The sequence below is a fragment of the Mobula hypostoma genome, chromosome 15, assembly GCF_963921235.1.
Source record: "Mobula hypostoma chromosome 15, sMobHyp1.1, whole genome shotgun sequence".
Lineage (NCBI taxonomy): Eukaryota > Metazoa > Chordata > Chondrichthyes > Myliobatiformes > Myliobatidae > Mobula > Mobula hypostoma.
In genome coordinates this window covers 191725-208897 of record NC_086111.1, presented here as the reverse complement: position 1 = coordinate 208897, position 17173 = coordinate 191725, and the positions used below count along the sequence as shown (strand labels likewise).

At 44.5% G+C, this 17173-nt stretch overlaps 1 protein-coding gene across 2 annotated transcripts in view; it reads left to right on the top strand.

The window, feature by feature from the left end:
- fancd2 (FA complementation group D2) overlaps positions 1-17173 on the top strand; it is a 178429-nt gene that overhangs the window by 33643 nt on the left and 127613 nt on the right. For both annotated transcript variants that reach the window (XM_063067563.1, XM_063067564.1), the window contains 4 exons: positions 783-917; positions 2033-2164; positions 9831-9938; positions 10122-10231. In XM_063067563.1, coding sequence (XP_062923633.1) covers positions 783-917; positions 2033-2164; positions 9831-9938; positions 10122-10231 — 485 coding nt within the window. The remainder of the gene's footprint in view (positions 1-782; positions 918-2032; positions 2165-9830; positions 9939-10121; positions 10232-17173) is intronic.

Sequence of the window (17173 nt, the reverse complement as noted above, 5' to 3'; positions counted from 1 at the left end):
TTCCCATTGCAAAATGCCAAAGGTTCTTGGCCCAAAACGTTGACATTACTTTCTTCCATAGATGCTGTCTGGCCAGCTGAGTTCCTCCAGCATTTTGTGAGTGTTGCTTAGATTTCCGGCATCTGCAGATTTTCTCTTGTTTGAGCCCTCTGTCCTCCCCCACTTTTGAGGAAGGAGTTGTCTACTCAAAACATTGACTAGTTTTTCTTTGCACAGATGCTGCTTAACTCTTACAGCATTTCTGTTTTTGTATCAAATTACAGCATCTGCTGTTTTATTTGTTTTCCACAGTAAGTTATTTTTTGATTATTTTGGCTATGTTTAATGCAAAATAAGCCGGCTGGTGGCGTAGCAGCATCAGCACCAGACTCCAGGGCGAGTGGTCCCGAGTTCGAATCCAGCCGGCTCCCTTGCACACTTTCCATCCGTGCTGGGTTGAGCGTCGAGCTTGCAACTCAACCTCGTTTAAAAAAAAATGCTAAAGACACACCATATGATGAGCAATCACCAAAAAGATAGGTGCAAAAAGCTTGTCACAACGGCATCCCAATGACTCCACCTTAATAGGGCTATTCTTCTTAATGCAAAAAGCACTTTCCACACAGATAATTAGATGTAATATTGCACAGTCTAATATTGCCGAAGGCTAGCCACTTCTTGAAGTAAGACTTTTCACTGTGCAATAGGTTCACAAAATGTTTTGGGTTTAGCATTGTGAATCACCTTGTTGCAGAAAAAAAATCACTCTACCCTTCAATAAAAATCCTATTATTTTAATCCAGGTTGTCCGTGAATACTTTCCTTCTGTGCTGTCCTTGGCTCAGACTCTGTTGAGATCCCCAGATGTGAGTGTAGTGTCATTTGGAAGTCAGATGTATAAACATGCCTTTATGATGTTTGATTCCTACTGTCAGCAGGTAAGAGGAGAGTTTTTTTTTTACGGAAAGCTAACTTTTTGTATGGTATAATGATCGTTTTCAAATTTCTCACCTAAGTAGTTATTTTTTTATGCCTGTTTACAGGTAAGTTGGTGAAGCAGTAATTCAAGGCGTGGACTATTTAACCACAGATTTTAGTTTAAATCCCATCATTGCCGTTGGGGAATTTAAAGTCAATTTACTTTCACTAAATAAGTTAAAATGAAAAAGAAATAGCATTGAGTAATCTTAACCAGAAGTAGAGTAGTGGTTATTATCACTGACATGTGATGAGAGTCGTTTAGCAGCAGCAGTATAGTGCAGTATATAATGAAATTATTATAAATTACAGTAAGATTATATAAAAAATAAATAATGCAAAATAGTGAGGTAGTGTTCATGGGCTTTTCCTGATGGCAGAGGGGAAGGAAGAAGCTCTTCCTAAGACATCTGAGTGTGCATTTCTGGCTTCTGTACCTCCTTGATGGTAGCAATGAGAAGAGAGCATATTTCGGATGGCGATGGTCCTTTATAATGGATGCCACCTTCTTGAGATATCACCTTTCGAAGATTGAAATAAAACTCCATATGGTTCACTTACTGTTTGGGAATAAAATCTATCATCCTTGCGTAGTCTTGACCACATATGATTCTCGACAGGTACTTCCTCTCCTCCAGCAGATTTCTGAACTGTCCATGAACACCACCTCTCTATTTCGCTCTCTCTTTGCGCTGCTTATTTATTTTTTCATATTTCTTATTGCAATATATAGTATTTCAATGTATTGCATTGTATAGCTACAGCAAAACAACAGAATTTATGACAAATGTTAGTGGTAATAAAACTGATTCTGATTGTGAAGAACCAAGATATAATAAAAACAAAATTCTGTGGATACTGGAAATCTGAAATGATATTCAAGAAAATACCGGTTCTGTGGACAGGCAAGAAGCAGTTAATGTTTTAGGACAATGTATTTCATGAGATTGCGGTTTGATCTTTTAAAAAAAAAACTAGGATTTTCTGTTTTTATTTCTAATGTTCATTACATGTGTGCATTAACATTCAAGCTATTTTAGAATAAGAAAACAGTTGTGATTACATCTGATTGCAGGAGGTTGTTGGTGCGCTGGTGACACATGTTTGCAGTGGTTTCACTGCAGAGGTGGATATCTCACTTGATGTGCTCATAGACTTGGTCTCCCAGTGCTCATCTGCTATGGCTGTCTATGCTGTATTTGTGAAGGTCGGTTGATTTTATATCTTACTTTCAAGAGAAACATTTAAGATATTTAAGAATGTGGCTTTCTCATTGTACTCCTAGGAGCGTGAAGTGCAGAATCAAATATCGCTGTGATGATTGTACATTCTAGTATCAATTGTTTGGTGACAATAAAGTATAAGTATAAAGTACTGGTATCAGATACCACTCAATGATAAACCATTCATTGAGAATAGTTTCACATGAAATATGCAGCAGATTCCAGATTTTTCTTTTTAACTGCAGCCTTGCCTCAATAGCTTATATTTAAGTATTTGTGGATCTTTGGAAAATCCGGTCTTTTTTGCTCTGACTTCATTTTCCTTAAGAATATAAGAAACAACAAGAATCAGTCCGTCATACCTTCGTGCCTTCCCCACCATTCGATCAGATCATGACTAATCCAGTTTTAGCATCAACACCACTCATGCTTTCTCCTAAACCTGATTCCCGTGTCATTGAGATATCTGTCATTCTACGTGCTACATCAGAGGTTTTCTACTTTTATGCTTCATGCTGCATGCAATAAAGCCCAGCATTCCTTTAGCCTGCTTAATTATTGTTCCTTTGGTATGCTGACTACTTCTGTTCTATTTCTTAGGGACCTTGGATCCCTTCGTATTTACGTTGTAGTTTCAGTCCATTGAAATAAACTGTTTTCATTCTTTCTTCCAAAATTTATACTTTACAGTTTCTTACTTTTTACTCTGTCAACTTCTTGCTCGGTGGATTTATCTATTCATATTTGCATGCTCTTTAGCACCTCCTTTCTATCTGCTAGCTGACACATCCTTGTATCAGTAAATTTGCAACGGTGGCACTAGAGACCTGGGTCCAGTTGGCACCAGACACCACTGTTGTTGGCCAAATCACAGGAGGTAACAAATCAACATATAAAGTTCAAATTAAATTTATTATTAAAGTACATATGTATCACCATATACAACCCTGAGGTTCATTTTCTTGTGGGCATATCAATAAACCCATAATAGAATCAATGAAAGACCTCGCCAACTTGAACATTCAACCAGAGTGCAAAAGACAACGAACTATGCAAATACAAATAGAGAGAAATAATAATAATAATATTCCCCTCAGTAAGTATGCCATTTTGGATACTGTTGGGGGTGACAGCCTACCGGGGTGAGGGGTTGCTCAGCTACCAGGTCTCTGGCACTGAGTCTGGTGCTGTGGTTCAGAAGAGAAGAGAGGTGGAGAGGAATGCGGTGGTGACAGGAGATTCCATAGTCAGAGCAACAGAGACGAGGTTCTGTGGCCACATAGAGATACCCAGATGGTATATTGCTTCCCAGGTATCAGGGTTAAGGATGTCTCAGATCTAAAAGGGCAGGGTGAGCAGCCAGAAGTCTTGGTACATGTTGACACCAATGACATGGGTAGGAAAGGTGACGAAGTCCTGAAGAGAGATTTTAGGGAGCCAGGTAGAAATCTGAAAAACAGGACCTCCAGGGTAGTAATCTCTGTATTGCTGCCTGTGCCAAGCAGCAGTGAGGGTAAGAATAGGATGATTTGGCAGGTGAATGCATGGCTGAGGAATTGGTGCAGGGCACTGGAGTTCAGATTTATTGATCATTGAGATCTCTTCTGGGGAAGGTGTGACCTGTACAGAAGGTACGGGCTATACCTGAACCCAAGGGGGACCAATATCCTTGTAGGAAGATTTGCTAGAGCTGTTCGGGAGGGTTTAAACTAATTTGGCAGGGGGATGGAAACCTGAGTGATAGGGCTGAGGATGAGGTAGTTGGCTTACAAACAGGCAGTGTGTAGTGAAACCGCTAACAAGGAGGTGCTGATATTAGGGCAAAATTGCAGTCAACAGGATGAGTTGCAACGTAAAAGGCGGACAAAATTGAAAAGGGTGAATACAAGACTGAAGGAGTTATATTTGAATATGGAATAAGGTTGATGAGCTTGTAGCACAATTACAGATTGGCATGTATGATGTTGTGGGCTGAAAGAAAATTGTAGCTCTGTGTTTTTTAAAAAAAACGAAATCATATCATTAGAAAGAGTTGACATAGGACTGGAAGGTGTTGAATTGTTGTGGGTAGAGCTAAGGAACTGCAAGGGTAAAAAGATCCTGATGGGAGTTTATATAGAGACCCCCAAACAGTAGTAAAGATATGGGCTACAAATTACAATGGGAGATAGAAACGCATGCCAGAAGGGCAATGTTACAATAGTCATGGGAGATTTCAAAATGGAGGTAGATTGGGAAATTCAGATTGGTGCTGGATCCCAAGAAGGGGAATTTCTAGAATGCCTACAGCTCGTGGTTGAGTCCAGCTATTCTGGGTTGGGTGTTGTGCAATGAACTAGAATTAATGAGAGATCTAAAGGTAAAGAAACCCCGAGGGGAAAGTGATCATTATATGATAGAAATCACCCCGCAAGTTGTGAATGAGCAGCTAAAGTCAGATGTATCAGTCTTACAGTGGAGTAAAGGGAATTACAGAGGCATGAGAGAGGAGATGGCCAAAATGGTTTGGAAAAGAACACTGGCAGGAATGATGACAGAGCAGCAATGGCTGGAATTTCTGGGAGCAATTCGGAAGGCGCAGAATGCATACATCCCAAAGAGGAAGAAGTGTTCTAAACGCAGGATGATACAACTATGGGTGACAAAAGAGGTCAAAGCTGATATAAAAGCCAAAGAGTGGCATATGATAGAGCAAAGATTAGTGGAAAATTAGAGGATTGGGATGGTTTAAAAACCAACAAAAGGCAACTAAAAAGTAATAAAGGAAAAGATAGAATATGAAGGTAAGGTAGCCAATAATATTAAAAAGGATACCAAAAGTTTCTTCAGAAATACAAAGTGTGAAAGAGAGGCGGGAGTAGATAGTGGATTACTAGAAAGGTAGTAATGGGGGACAAGGAAATAGTGGACGAACTGAATAAGTATTTTGCATCAGTCTTCACCATGGAAGACACTAACAGTATGGTAGAAGTCCCAGGTGACGGGTTGTGAAGTTGCCATTACTAGAGAGAAGGTTCTTGGGAACTGAAAGGTCTGAAGGTAATTAAGTCACATGGACCAGATGGACCAGATTTGCGGATGACACGAAGCTGGGTGGCAGTGTTAGCAGTGAGGAGGATGCTAAGAGGATGCAGGGTGACTTGGATAGGTTGGGTGAGTGGGCAAACTCATGGCAGATGCAATTTAATGTGGATAAATGTGAAGTTATCCACTTTGGTGGCAAAAATAGGAAAACAGATTATTATCTGAATGGTGGCCGATTAGGAAAAGGGGAGGTGCAACGAGACCTGGGTGTCATTATACACCAGTCATTGAAAGTGGGCATGCAGGTACAGCAGGCGGTGAAAAAGGCGAACGGTATGCTGGCATTTATAGCGAGAGGATTCGAGTACAGGAGCAGGGAGGTACTACTGCAGTTGTACAAGGCCTTGGTGAGACCACACCTGGAGTATTGTGTGCAGTTTTGGTCCCCTAATCTGAGGAAAGACATCTTTGCCATAGAGGGAGTACAAAGAAGGTTCACCAGATTGATTCCTGGGATGGCAGGTCTTTCATATGAAGAAAGACTGGATGAACTGGGCTTGTACTCGTTGGAATTTAGAAGATTGAGGGGGGATCTGATTGAAACGTATAAGATCCTAAAGGGATTGGACAGGCTAGATGCAGGAAGATTGTTCCCGATGTTGGGGAGGTCTAGAACGAGGGGTCACAGTTTGAGGATAGAGGGGAAGCCTTTTAGGACCGAGGTTAGGAAAAACTTCTTCACACAGAGAGTGGTGAATCTGTGGAATTCTCTGCCACAGCAAACTGTTGAGGCCAGTTCATTAGCTATGTTTAAAAGGAAGTTAGATATGGCCCTTGTGGCTACAGGGGTCAGGGGGTATGGAGGGAAGGCTGGGTTCTGAGTTGGATGATCAGCCATGATCATAATAAATGGCGGTGCAGGCTCGAAGGGCCGAATGGCCTACTCCTGCACCTATTTTCTATGTTTCTATGTTTCTATGTATACACTCCAGGGTTCTGAAGGAGGTGGCTGAAGAGATTGTGGAGACATTCGTAATGATCTTTCAAGAATCAATTGATTCTGGCATGGCTCCAGAGGAATGGAAAATTGCAAATGTCACCTCACTCTTCAAGAAGAGAGAGAGAGGCAGAAGCAAGGCCAGTTAGTGTGACCTCGGGTTGGGAAGATGTTGTAGTTGACTGTCAAGGATACGGTTTTGGGGTACTTGGAGGCACATGATAAAATAGACGTAGTCATTGTGGTTTCCTTGAGAGAAAACCTTGCCTGACAAATCTATTGGAATTCTTTGAAGAAATAACATGCAGGATAGACAGAGGGCAATCAGTGAATGTAGTGTACTTGGATTTTCAGAAGGCCTTTGACAAGGTGTCATACATGAAGCTGCTTAACAAGTTAAGAGCATTACAGGAGATGTACTAGCATGGATAAATCATTGGGTGATTGGCTTTCTAAAGCACTGATTAGGCCTCATTTGGAGTATCATGAGCAGTTTTGGGCCCCTCAGCTAAGAAAGGATGTGCTGACATTGGAGATTGTTCAAAGGAGGATCACAAAAGTGGTTCCAGGATTGAAAGACTTGTCATATGAAGAGTGTTTGATGGCTCTGGGCCTGTACTCACTGGAATTCAGAAGTGTGAGGGGTGATCTCATTGAAACCTATTGAATGTTAAAAGGCTTTGATAGAGTGGATGTGGAGAGGATGATTCCTATGGTGGGGGTGTCTAGGATCAGAGGACACAGCCTCAGAATAGAGGGCTGTCCTTTTAGAATGGAGATGAGGAGGAATTTCTTTAGCCAGAGAGTGGTGTATCTGTGGAATTTGTTGCCACAGCCAGCTGCGGAGGCAAAGTCATTGGGTATTTATAAGGCAGAGGTTGATAGATTCTTGATTGGTCAGGGCATGAAGGGATATGGGGAGAAGGCAGGAGATTGGGACTGAGAGGGCCTAGGTCTGGTCCTATATCTTGTGGTCTTAATAAATAAATGAGCAATAAATGTTGAGTCTTTGAAAGTGAGTCCATAGGTTAAGGGAACATTTCAGTGATGGGGCAAGTGAAGTTGAGTGGTTATCCACTTTGGTTCAAGAGCTTGATGTTTGAAGGGTCTGAGCCTGGTGGTGTGAGACTTGAGACTCCTGTACTTTCTTCCTGATGGTCGCAGCGAGAAAAAAAGCATGTCCTGGGAGGTATGGGTCACTGTCGATGGATGCTGCTTTGCTGTGACAACGCTTCATGTAGATGTGCTCAGCGATGAGGAGGGCTTTACTTGTGATGAACTGGGCTGTGTCCACTACTTTTTATATAGAATTTTCCATTCAAGGGCTTTGGTGTTTCCATATCGGGCTTTGAAGCAGCAAGTCAATATACTGTTCACCGCCCATCTATAGAAGGTTGTCATACTTCTAACCCTCTCCACCTCTAATCCTCGGATGAGATCTGGCTGATGGACCTCTTGTTTCCTTCTCTTTAAGTCAATAATCAGCTCCTTGGTCTTGCGTTGAGTAGGAAGATGTTGTTATAGCACCACTCAGCTGGGTTTTCAGTCTCTCTCCCATATGTTATTTGTTGCCACCTTTGATTCGGCCTGCGACAGTGGTGTTGTCAGCAAACCTGAATATGGCGTTGGAGCTGTGCTTAACCACACAGTCATAAGTGTAAAGTGAGTAGAGCGGTGGGCTAAGCACTCAACCTTGTAGTGCACTTTTGCTGATGGCGATCGTGAAGGAGATGTTGTTGCCAATCTGAACTGACTTGGGTCTACAGGTGAGGAAATCCAGGATCCAAATGCCCAAGGAGCTAGTGATTAGTCTTGGAGGGATGATGACAGGAGGCAGATTGAAAATCTGGCTGAATGTTGCCACAGCAACAACCTCCCACTCAATGTCAGCAAAACTAAGGAGCTGAATATTGACTTCAGAAGGAGGAAACTGGAGCCCCATGAGCCAGTCCTCACTGGGGGATCAGAGGTGGAAAAGGTCAGTAATTTTAAATTCCTCGGTGTTATCATTTCAAGTATAATTATGAAAAAAGCACGGCGTCATGTCTACCTCCTTAGTAGCTTGAGAAGATTTGATGGGACATCTAAAACTTTGACAAACTACTATAGATGTATGGTGGAGAGTATATTGACTGGTTGCATCACAGCCTGGTATGGAAACACTAATGCCCTTGAAAGGAAAATTCTACAGTAAGTTGTGTATATAGCCCAATGCATCACAGGTAAAGCCCTCCCCACCATAGCACATCTGCATAGAGTGCTGTTGCAGGAAGGAGACCTCCATCATCAGGGACCCTTACCAGGCAGACCATGCTTTCTTCTCATTGCAGTCATCAGGAAGAAGGCACAGGGGCTCCAGGACTTGCATCATCAGATTCTTGAACCTGTGGGGATAACTTCACTGGCCCCATCACTGAACTGTTCCCACAACCTATGGACTCACTTTCAAGGACTCTTCATCACATGTTCTCAATACATTGCTTACTTATTTATTATTATTTCTTCCTGAGGAAACTAAAGAAATTTGGCCTGTCCCCTAAAACCCTCACTAATTTTTATAGATGCACCATAGAAAACATTCTTCCAGGGTGCATCACAACCTGGTATGGAAGTTGTCCTGTCCAAGACCGAAAAAAGCTGCAGAAGATCATGAACACGGCGCAGCACATCACACAACCCAATCTTCCGTCCTTGGACTCACTTTACACCGCACGCTGTCGGAGCAGTGCTGCCAGGATAATCAAGGACACGACCCACACAGCCAACACACTTTTCGTTTCTCTTCCCTCCGGGAGAAGGCTCAGGAATTTGAAGACTCGTACGGCCAGATTTGGGAACAGCTTCTTTCCAACTGTGATAAGACTGCTGAACGGATCCTGACCTGGATCTGGGCTGTACCCTCCAAATACCCGGACCTGCCTCTCGGTTTTTTTTTGCACTACCTTACTTTCCATTTTTCTATTTTCTATTTATGATTTATAATTTAAATTTTTAATATTGACTAATTTTTACTATTTTTAATATTTGTAATCCAGGGAGTGGAAAGCGCAGAATCAAATATCGCTGTGATGATTGTATATTCTAGTATCAATTGTTTGGCGACATTAAAGTATAAAGTATTATTTCTTTTTTTTCTTGTGTATTGCACATTTGGTTTCTGTTTGTCGTGTTGGGTGTGGTCTTTCATTGATCCTATTTTGTTTCTTGGATTGACTGTATATGCTCATGAGAATACAAATCTCACGGTTGTATATGGTGACATATATGTAGTTTGATAATAAGTTTACTTTGAACTTTGAATCCTGACCTTCAGTGGTGTCTGTATGGGGTTTGTATATTCTCACATCGGTGTCCTCAGGGCACTCCTGTTTCCTCCCACATCCCAAAGATCTGCAGATGGTAGGTTAGTTGGCCATTCTAATTTGGGTCTGGTGTGTGGTGAGTGGTAGAATTTGTAGGAGTTGATGGGAATGTGGTATTGATATAAAAGGATTGGTTGATTGTCAGTGTAGTAGTTTGAAGGGCCTGTTCCCATGTTGTATCTTGCTATGGGTATATCTTAGCAGGGTTGAGAAATGGCTAGAAGATAACATTTATAACAAACTAAGGAATCTTTTTTTATTTCACAGGGCATCTTGGATTATATGGACAACTTGTCTCCCCAACAAATCAGGAAGCTGTTTTTTATTCTTAGCACCTTGGCTTTTGGTAGAGGACCGGAGGGCAGCCATATTCAGGTGAGGGAGAGACTATGAACAATCTGCGAATATTCGGGTTTATCATGTATGTGCGTAGTCCTTCTGGAATTTCATCTCATGAAAACCTGTGGTGATGTATACATTCATAACAAGTTTTCTCTTTGCCAGAATGATCTAAGTTAAATGGAGGAATTGCTAACTATGCTTTGACCTATTTCACAGGATGATATGCACATTATTATCAGGAAACAACTGTCCAGTACAATATCCAAATATAAGCGCATTGGGATCATCGGGGCAGTCATGATGGTGGGATTCATGGCCTGTGACAGGTAATGTAAATTGCACATCATCTAATTGCACATCAATCTGTCTGCTGGCCAACTCTTAGCAAAGTTCTCAAGGACAGACACAAGGTTATTTTTTGCAGTATTGTAAATGCCTACAAGAAAATGGATCTCAGTGCGGTATATGGTACATACACTCATTGGCCACTTTATTAGCTGCACATTAATGCAAATATCTAATCAGCCAATCATGTGGCAGCAACTCAATGCATAAAAACATGCAGACATGGACAAGAGTTTCAGTTGTTCAGACCAAACGTCAGAAAGGGGAAGAAATGAGATGTAAGTGACTTTGACTGTGGAATGATTGTTGCTGCTGGAGAAAGTGTTTTGAGTATCTCAGAAACTGCTATCTCCTGGGATTTTCATGCACAACAGTCTCAGAGTTAACAGAGAATCACATGGGAAACTAAAGATATCTAGGGAGCGGCAGTTCAGTGGGCGAAAATGTTTTGTTAATGAGAGAGGTCAAAGGATAATGGCCAGACTAGTTCAAGTTGACAGGAAGACAGCAGTAGCTCAAATAACCATGCATTACAACAGTGGTGTGCAGAGGAGCATCTCTGAATGCACAATACATTGAACCTTGAAGCCGACAACCCTTTCCCTCATCTTCAACTCTCCTCCTCTTCCTGAACACCCCACTCTGGTCTTCTGGCTGCTGTGGATCTTTTCATTGCTAACATTCAGAGGTGCAAGACTCCCAGAAGGTTAATTCACAGGTTAAGTCTGTGGTAAAGAAGGCAAATGCAACGTTTGCATTCATTTCAAGGGGAATAGAATATAAAAACATGGCGATAATGCTAAAGCTTTATAAGACACTAGTCACACCGCACTTGGAGTATTGTCAACAGTTTTGGGCCCCATGTCTCAGAAAGGATGTGTTGTCATTGCAGAGTCCAGAGGAGGTTCATGAGGATGATAACAGGAATGAAGGGGTTAACATACAAGGAGCATCTGGGAGCTTTGGGCCTGTACTCACTGGAATTTAGAAGAATGAGTGGGGATCTCATTGAAACCCACCAAATGTTGAAAGGACTCAATAAGCTGGATGTAGAGAGGAAGTCTCCTTTGGTGGGGGTATCCAGAACTAGAGGGTACAGCCTCAAAATTGAGGGGTGACCTTTTAGAATAGAGGCAAGGAGGAATTTTTTTTTAGCGAAAGAGTGGTGAATCTGTGGAATGCTGTGCTGCAGACTGTGGTGGAGGCGAAGTCCGCGGGTATATTTAAAGTTGAAGTTGATAGATTCGGCGCATCAAGGGATATGGTGAGAGGGCAGATATATGGGGTTGGGTGCGATCCGGGATCAGCCATGATGAAATGGCAGAGTGGACTCGAACTGACTGGCCTAATTCTGTTCCTGTGTCTTATGGTCTAACTGCCAACGAACTGCCTCAACGTTACTTCTACCCTCTCTAATTCTAACCTCACTCCTTTCAAATGCACTGCTCTCCCCTCTCTCGGCACTAATCCTAATCTCACCATCTATCCCACAAATAAGAGGGATGTTGTAGTCTGGTGGAGTGATCTATACTTTGCTGAGCGCCAACAAGAGTCCAGTCCTGATGAAGGGTTTTGGCCTGAAACGTCGACTGCACTCTTTAACATAGATGCTACCTGGCCTGCAGAGTTCCTCCAGCTTTTTGTGTGTGTTACTCTACTTTGCTAAGGCCAGACAGCAACTCTCAGACACCTCCTCTTACCTACCCCTTGAACAGGACCCTACTGAGGAGCAGCAGGCCATTGTCACTCACACCATCACTGACTTTATTAATTCTGGGAATCTCCCATCCACTGTTATCAACCTCATAGTTCGCTTACCCTACACCTCCCATTTTTACCTCCTTCCCAAGATCCATAAACCTGCCTGTTCAGATAGACTCATTGTTTCTGCTTGTTCCTACCCCGCCAAATTTGTAACTGCATACCTTGACTCTGTTGACCCTGATTCAGCCCCTTTCTATGTACTTCCGTGACATTTCACATGTCCTTGATCTTTTCAATGACCTTAAGTTCTCTGGTCCTGATCGTCTCATTTTCATGAGGTCCCTAAAGTCCTCCATCCCCAGGAACAGGAAGGCCTCAAAGCTCTGCTTCTTTCTGGACAGCAGACCCAACCAGTTTCCCTCCTGCACCACTCTCCTCTGTCTGACGGAACTTGATCTCACTCTGAATAATTTCTCCTTTGGCTTCTTCCACTTCCTTCAAACAAAAGGTGTAGCCAATGGCATTCGCTTGGGTACCAGCTATGCCTGCTTTTTTAGGGCGACGTGGAACAGTCTATGTTCCAAGCCTACATCATTATCAACTTTTCCTACACTACATCGACAATTGCATTGATGCTGCTTCCTGCAACCTGAACTCATCAACTTTGCCTCCAACTTCAAATTTACCTGTTCTGTTTCCGTCACCTCCCTTCCCTTTCTCGATCTCTCTGTCTCTATCTCTGGAGACCGTTATTGATATCTTTTATAAACCCACTGATTTTCACAGCTACGTGGACTTTCACTTTTCCCACTTTGTCACTTGTAAAAATGCTGTCCCCATCTCCTAATTCCTCCGTCTCCTCAGCACCTGCTCTCAGTATGAGGCTTCTCATTCTAGACCTAATGAGATATCCCCCTTCAAAGAAAGAGGCTTTCTTCCTCCAATAACACTGCCCTCACCTGCATCTTTTCCATTTCACGCTCGCCTGTCCTCACTCCACCCACCCACCACCACACCAGGGATAGGGTTCCTCTTGTCCTCACCTGCCACGTCACCAGCCTCCGCATCCAGCACATTGTTCTCTAACTTCCACCATCTCCAACTGGATCCCACCACCAAGCACATCTTTCCCTCCCCTCCCGCCCCCCCCCACTTTCCACTTTCCACAGGGATCGCTCCCTACACAACTCACTTGTCCATTCGAACCTTCCCACTGATTTCCCTCCTGGTGCTTATCATTGCAAGTGGAACAAATGCCATAATTGCCCCTACACCTCTTCTCTCACCACCAAACGGTCCTTCCAGGTGAGGCGACATTTCGCCTGTGAGTCTGTTGGGGACATCTACAGTATCTATCTGGTGGCCTCCTGTATGTTGGTGAGATCCAATATAGACTGGGAGACCGTTTCACCGAGCGTCTACACTCCATCAGCCAGAAGAAGCGAGATCTCACAGTGGCCACCCATTTCAGTTCTACTTCCCATTCCCGTTCCCATTCCAACATGTTAGTCTACGGCCTCCTCTTCTGCCTTACTGATGTTGGAGGAGCAACACCTTGTAATCCATCTGCGTAGCCTCCAGCCTGATGGCATGAATGTCAATTTCTCAAACTTTTGATAATGCCCTCTTTCCCCCCTTCACCTTTCTCCCATCCCCTTTTCCTTCTGTCACCGTATCTCTTTACCTGCCCATCGTCTCCCTCTGTGCTCCTCCCCCTTCCCTTTCTTCCATGGCCTTCTGTCCTCTCTTAGCAGATTCCCCCTTCTCCGGTCCTTTATCTCTTTCACCAATTGACTTCCCAGTTCTTTGATTCACTCCTCCCGCCCCCCCCCAACCTTCTTATCCTGACTTCTCGTCTCTCTTCTCCAGTCCCGATGAAGGGTCTCAGCCGAAACATCGACTGTTTACTCTTTTCCATAGATGCTGCCTGGCCTGCTGAGATCCTCCAGCATTTGTGTGTAGAACGGGCTGCAGTAGCACTAAAGAAAACATACACTCAGTCACTCAGTGGCCACTTTATTAGGTTCAGGAGGTAATTTTGGAGACTGCAGATTCTAGAAATTTGAAACAAGAACAGAAAACTCTAGAAGTACTCAGCAGGTCAAGTATCGTCTGTGCTCAGGGAAGCAAGGCAAATTTTTTTGAATCAGAGACCCATTGTCAGAACTGAGGAGATGAGAAAAGAAGGGAAGGTGGGTGGGGGGGAGGATGGGAAGAAACAATTTGAGCTAATATAAGGGGAATGAAGTTATGAAGTTATAGAATTAATGAAGTGACATGAAGTTATAGAATTCAGAAGGCTACAATGTGCCCAGATGGAAGTTGAGGTGGTAATCCCTGAGCTCGTGTAGAACAGGAGGGCACGGACCAATAGTGGGAAATGGATGGAGATATTAAAGTAGCCTTCCTTTGCAATTTGCCTTCATGAGCAAGATAGCACAGTGAACTTTCCAGCACAAGTCTCACTGATTTGAATTGACATAAAGTATGTTTCAATGTGTATGTAACAAGTAAAGCTAATCTAATCATTACAGCAGGTGCAGAGTGCTTTGGACTTCAGCCTTCCTTTGTCAGCTATGGTTCAGTGACATATTCTTGCCTTTGAGTCAGGTTTCGGGTTGAAGTATGAACCTTGATATAATCTAGTGTAGACTGAGGGAATGCTACACTTAAGAAATACCATTGTATTATTTTGAACAAGGGCAAAAACCTGCAATAGTACCATGCAAGTTTACGTTCTTCTATAACCAATTTAAGAATAAAGAATCATGAGCACCAGCCCCTGGCGGGCCATGAACTCACTCACTTTCAACTCGGACATCAGTTCTGGTGCCCTGCAAGCCACAGGCTCTGCCACCCCCAGCTCCAGATCCAACTTGGACCGAGGTCCTGACCCTGTCCAGACCGGGACCACTCTTACTGACACTGGTTCCTACTACTCGTCTTATTCCTCCACTACCCTCTATCCTCCCTGTGATTCCCAACCTTCCCTCTACCCCTCATCCCCCTCCATCCCTCTGTTCCCTCATCCTTCCCTGAACATCCCAACCCCCCCTCTCCCTCCTGAGACCTCCCACTCTTTACCCTCCTCTGACCCTAGCCCCAACCCTTGCTGTGTCTTCCCCATCCCCTCTGACCTTCCCCTCTCTGAGGCAGAACGCCTTGTCCTTAGCAAGGGCCTCACTTTTGTTCCCCTCCGTCCACATCTCAGTGAGTTCCGTGCCCGCCATGACACTGAACTCTTCTTCCGTCGCCTACGTCTCCGAGCCTACTTCTTTGGCAAGGATTCCCCTCCCACCACTGATGACCCCTTCTACCATCTTCAACCCTCCTCCTCCTCCTCGACACCCCGCCCGGGCCTTCTACCTGCACTCGATGTTTTCATCTCCAACTGTCGCTGAGACATCAACCGTCTCAACTTCACCATTCCTCTCTCCTGTTCCAACCTCACTCCCTCTGAACGCACTGCCCTCCACTCTCTCCGCATTAATCCCAACCTCACCATCAAACCCGCAGACAAAGGTGGTGCTGTAGTAGTCTGGCGGACGGACCTCTGCCTCACTGAGGCCAAACGGCAGCTCTCTGACACCTCCCCTTACCCCTGGAACAGGACCCCACCAAAAAACATCAAACCATTGTCTCCCGCACCATCACCGCCCTTATCAACTCCGGAGACCTTCCATCCTCAGCTGCTAAACTCATTATTCCCACACCCCGTACTGCTCGGTTTTACCTCCTCCCAAAGATCCATAAGCCTGACCCATAGTTTCTGCCTGCTGCTGCCCCACCGAACTTGTATCTGCCTACCTGGACTCCATTTTGTCACCCATAGTTCAGTCCCTCCCCACCTATATCCGGGATACATCCCGTGCCCTCCACCTCTTCAATAACTTCCAGTTCCCCGGTCCCAACCGCTTCATTTTCACTATGGATGTCCAATCCTTATACACTTCCATTCCCCATGAAGAAGGCCTCAAAGCCATCCACTACTTTCTGGACAATAGACCTCACCAGTTCCCCACCACCACTACCCTACTCCAGTTGGCGGAACTGGTACTCACACTTAATAACTTCTCTTTTGGCTCCAGCATGGGCCCCAGCTATGCCTGCCTCTTCGTTGGTTATGTGGAACAGTCTGTGCTCCAAACCTATACTGGTACTGCTCCCCAACTTTTCCTTCACTACATTGACGACTACATTGGTGCTGCTTCCTGCACCCATGATGAGCTTGTCAATTTTATTGACTTTGCTTTTAACTTCCACCCAGCCCTCAAGTTCACTTGGTCCATCTCGGACACTTCTCTTCCCTTTCTCGATGTCTCGGTCTCCATCTCTGGAGACAGACTATCCACTGACATCTTCTATAAGCCCACTGACTCTCATAACTACCTTGACTATACCTCTTCCCACCCTGCCACATGCAAAAATGCCATTCCCTATTCCCAGTTCCTCCGTCTCTGCCGCATCTGCTCCCAGGATGAGGCTTTCCATTCCAGGACATTTTAAATGTCCTCTTCCTTTTAGGACCTTGGTTTCCCTTCTGCCGCCATCAATGATGCCCTCACCTGCATCTCCTCCATTTCCCGCACTTCGGCCCTCACCCCATCCTCCCGTCACCACCACAGGGACAGAATTCCCTTTGTCCTCACCTATCACCCCACCAGCCTCTGGATCCAGCACATTATCCTCCGCAACTTCCGCCACCTTCAACAGGACCCCACCAGTAAGCACATCTTTCCCTCTCTACCCCTGTCCGCTTTCCGCAGGGATCATTCCCTCCGCGACTCCCTGGTCCACAAGTCCCTCCCCACAGATCTCCCACCCGGCACTTATCCCTGTAAGTGTAAGTGCTACACCTGTCCCTACACCACCTCTCTCACCACCATTCAGGACCCTAAACAGTCTGTCCAGGTGAGGCAACACTTCACTTTTGAGTCTGTTGGGGTCATCTATTGCATCTGGTGCTCCCGGTGCGGCCTCCTCTACATCGGTGAGACCCGACACAGATTGGGGGACCACTTCGTCGAGCACCTCCGCTCCATTCTCCAAAATAGACAGGATCTCCCGGTTGCCACCCACTTCAACTCTGCTTCACATTCCCATTCGGGTATGTCCATACATGTCCTCCTCTACTGCCATGATGAGGCCAAACTCAGGTTGGAGGAGCAACACCTCATATACCGTCCAGGTAGTCTCCAGCCCCTTGGTATGAACATTGA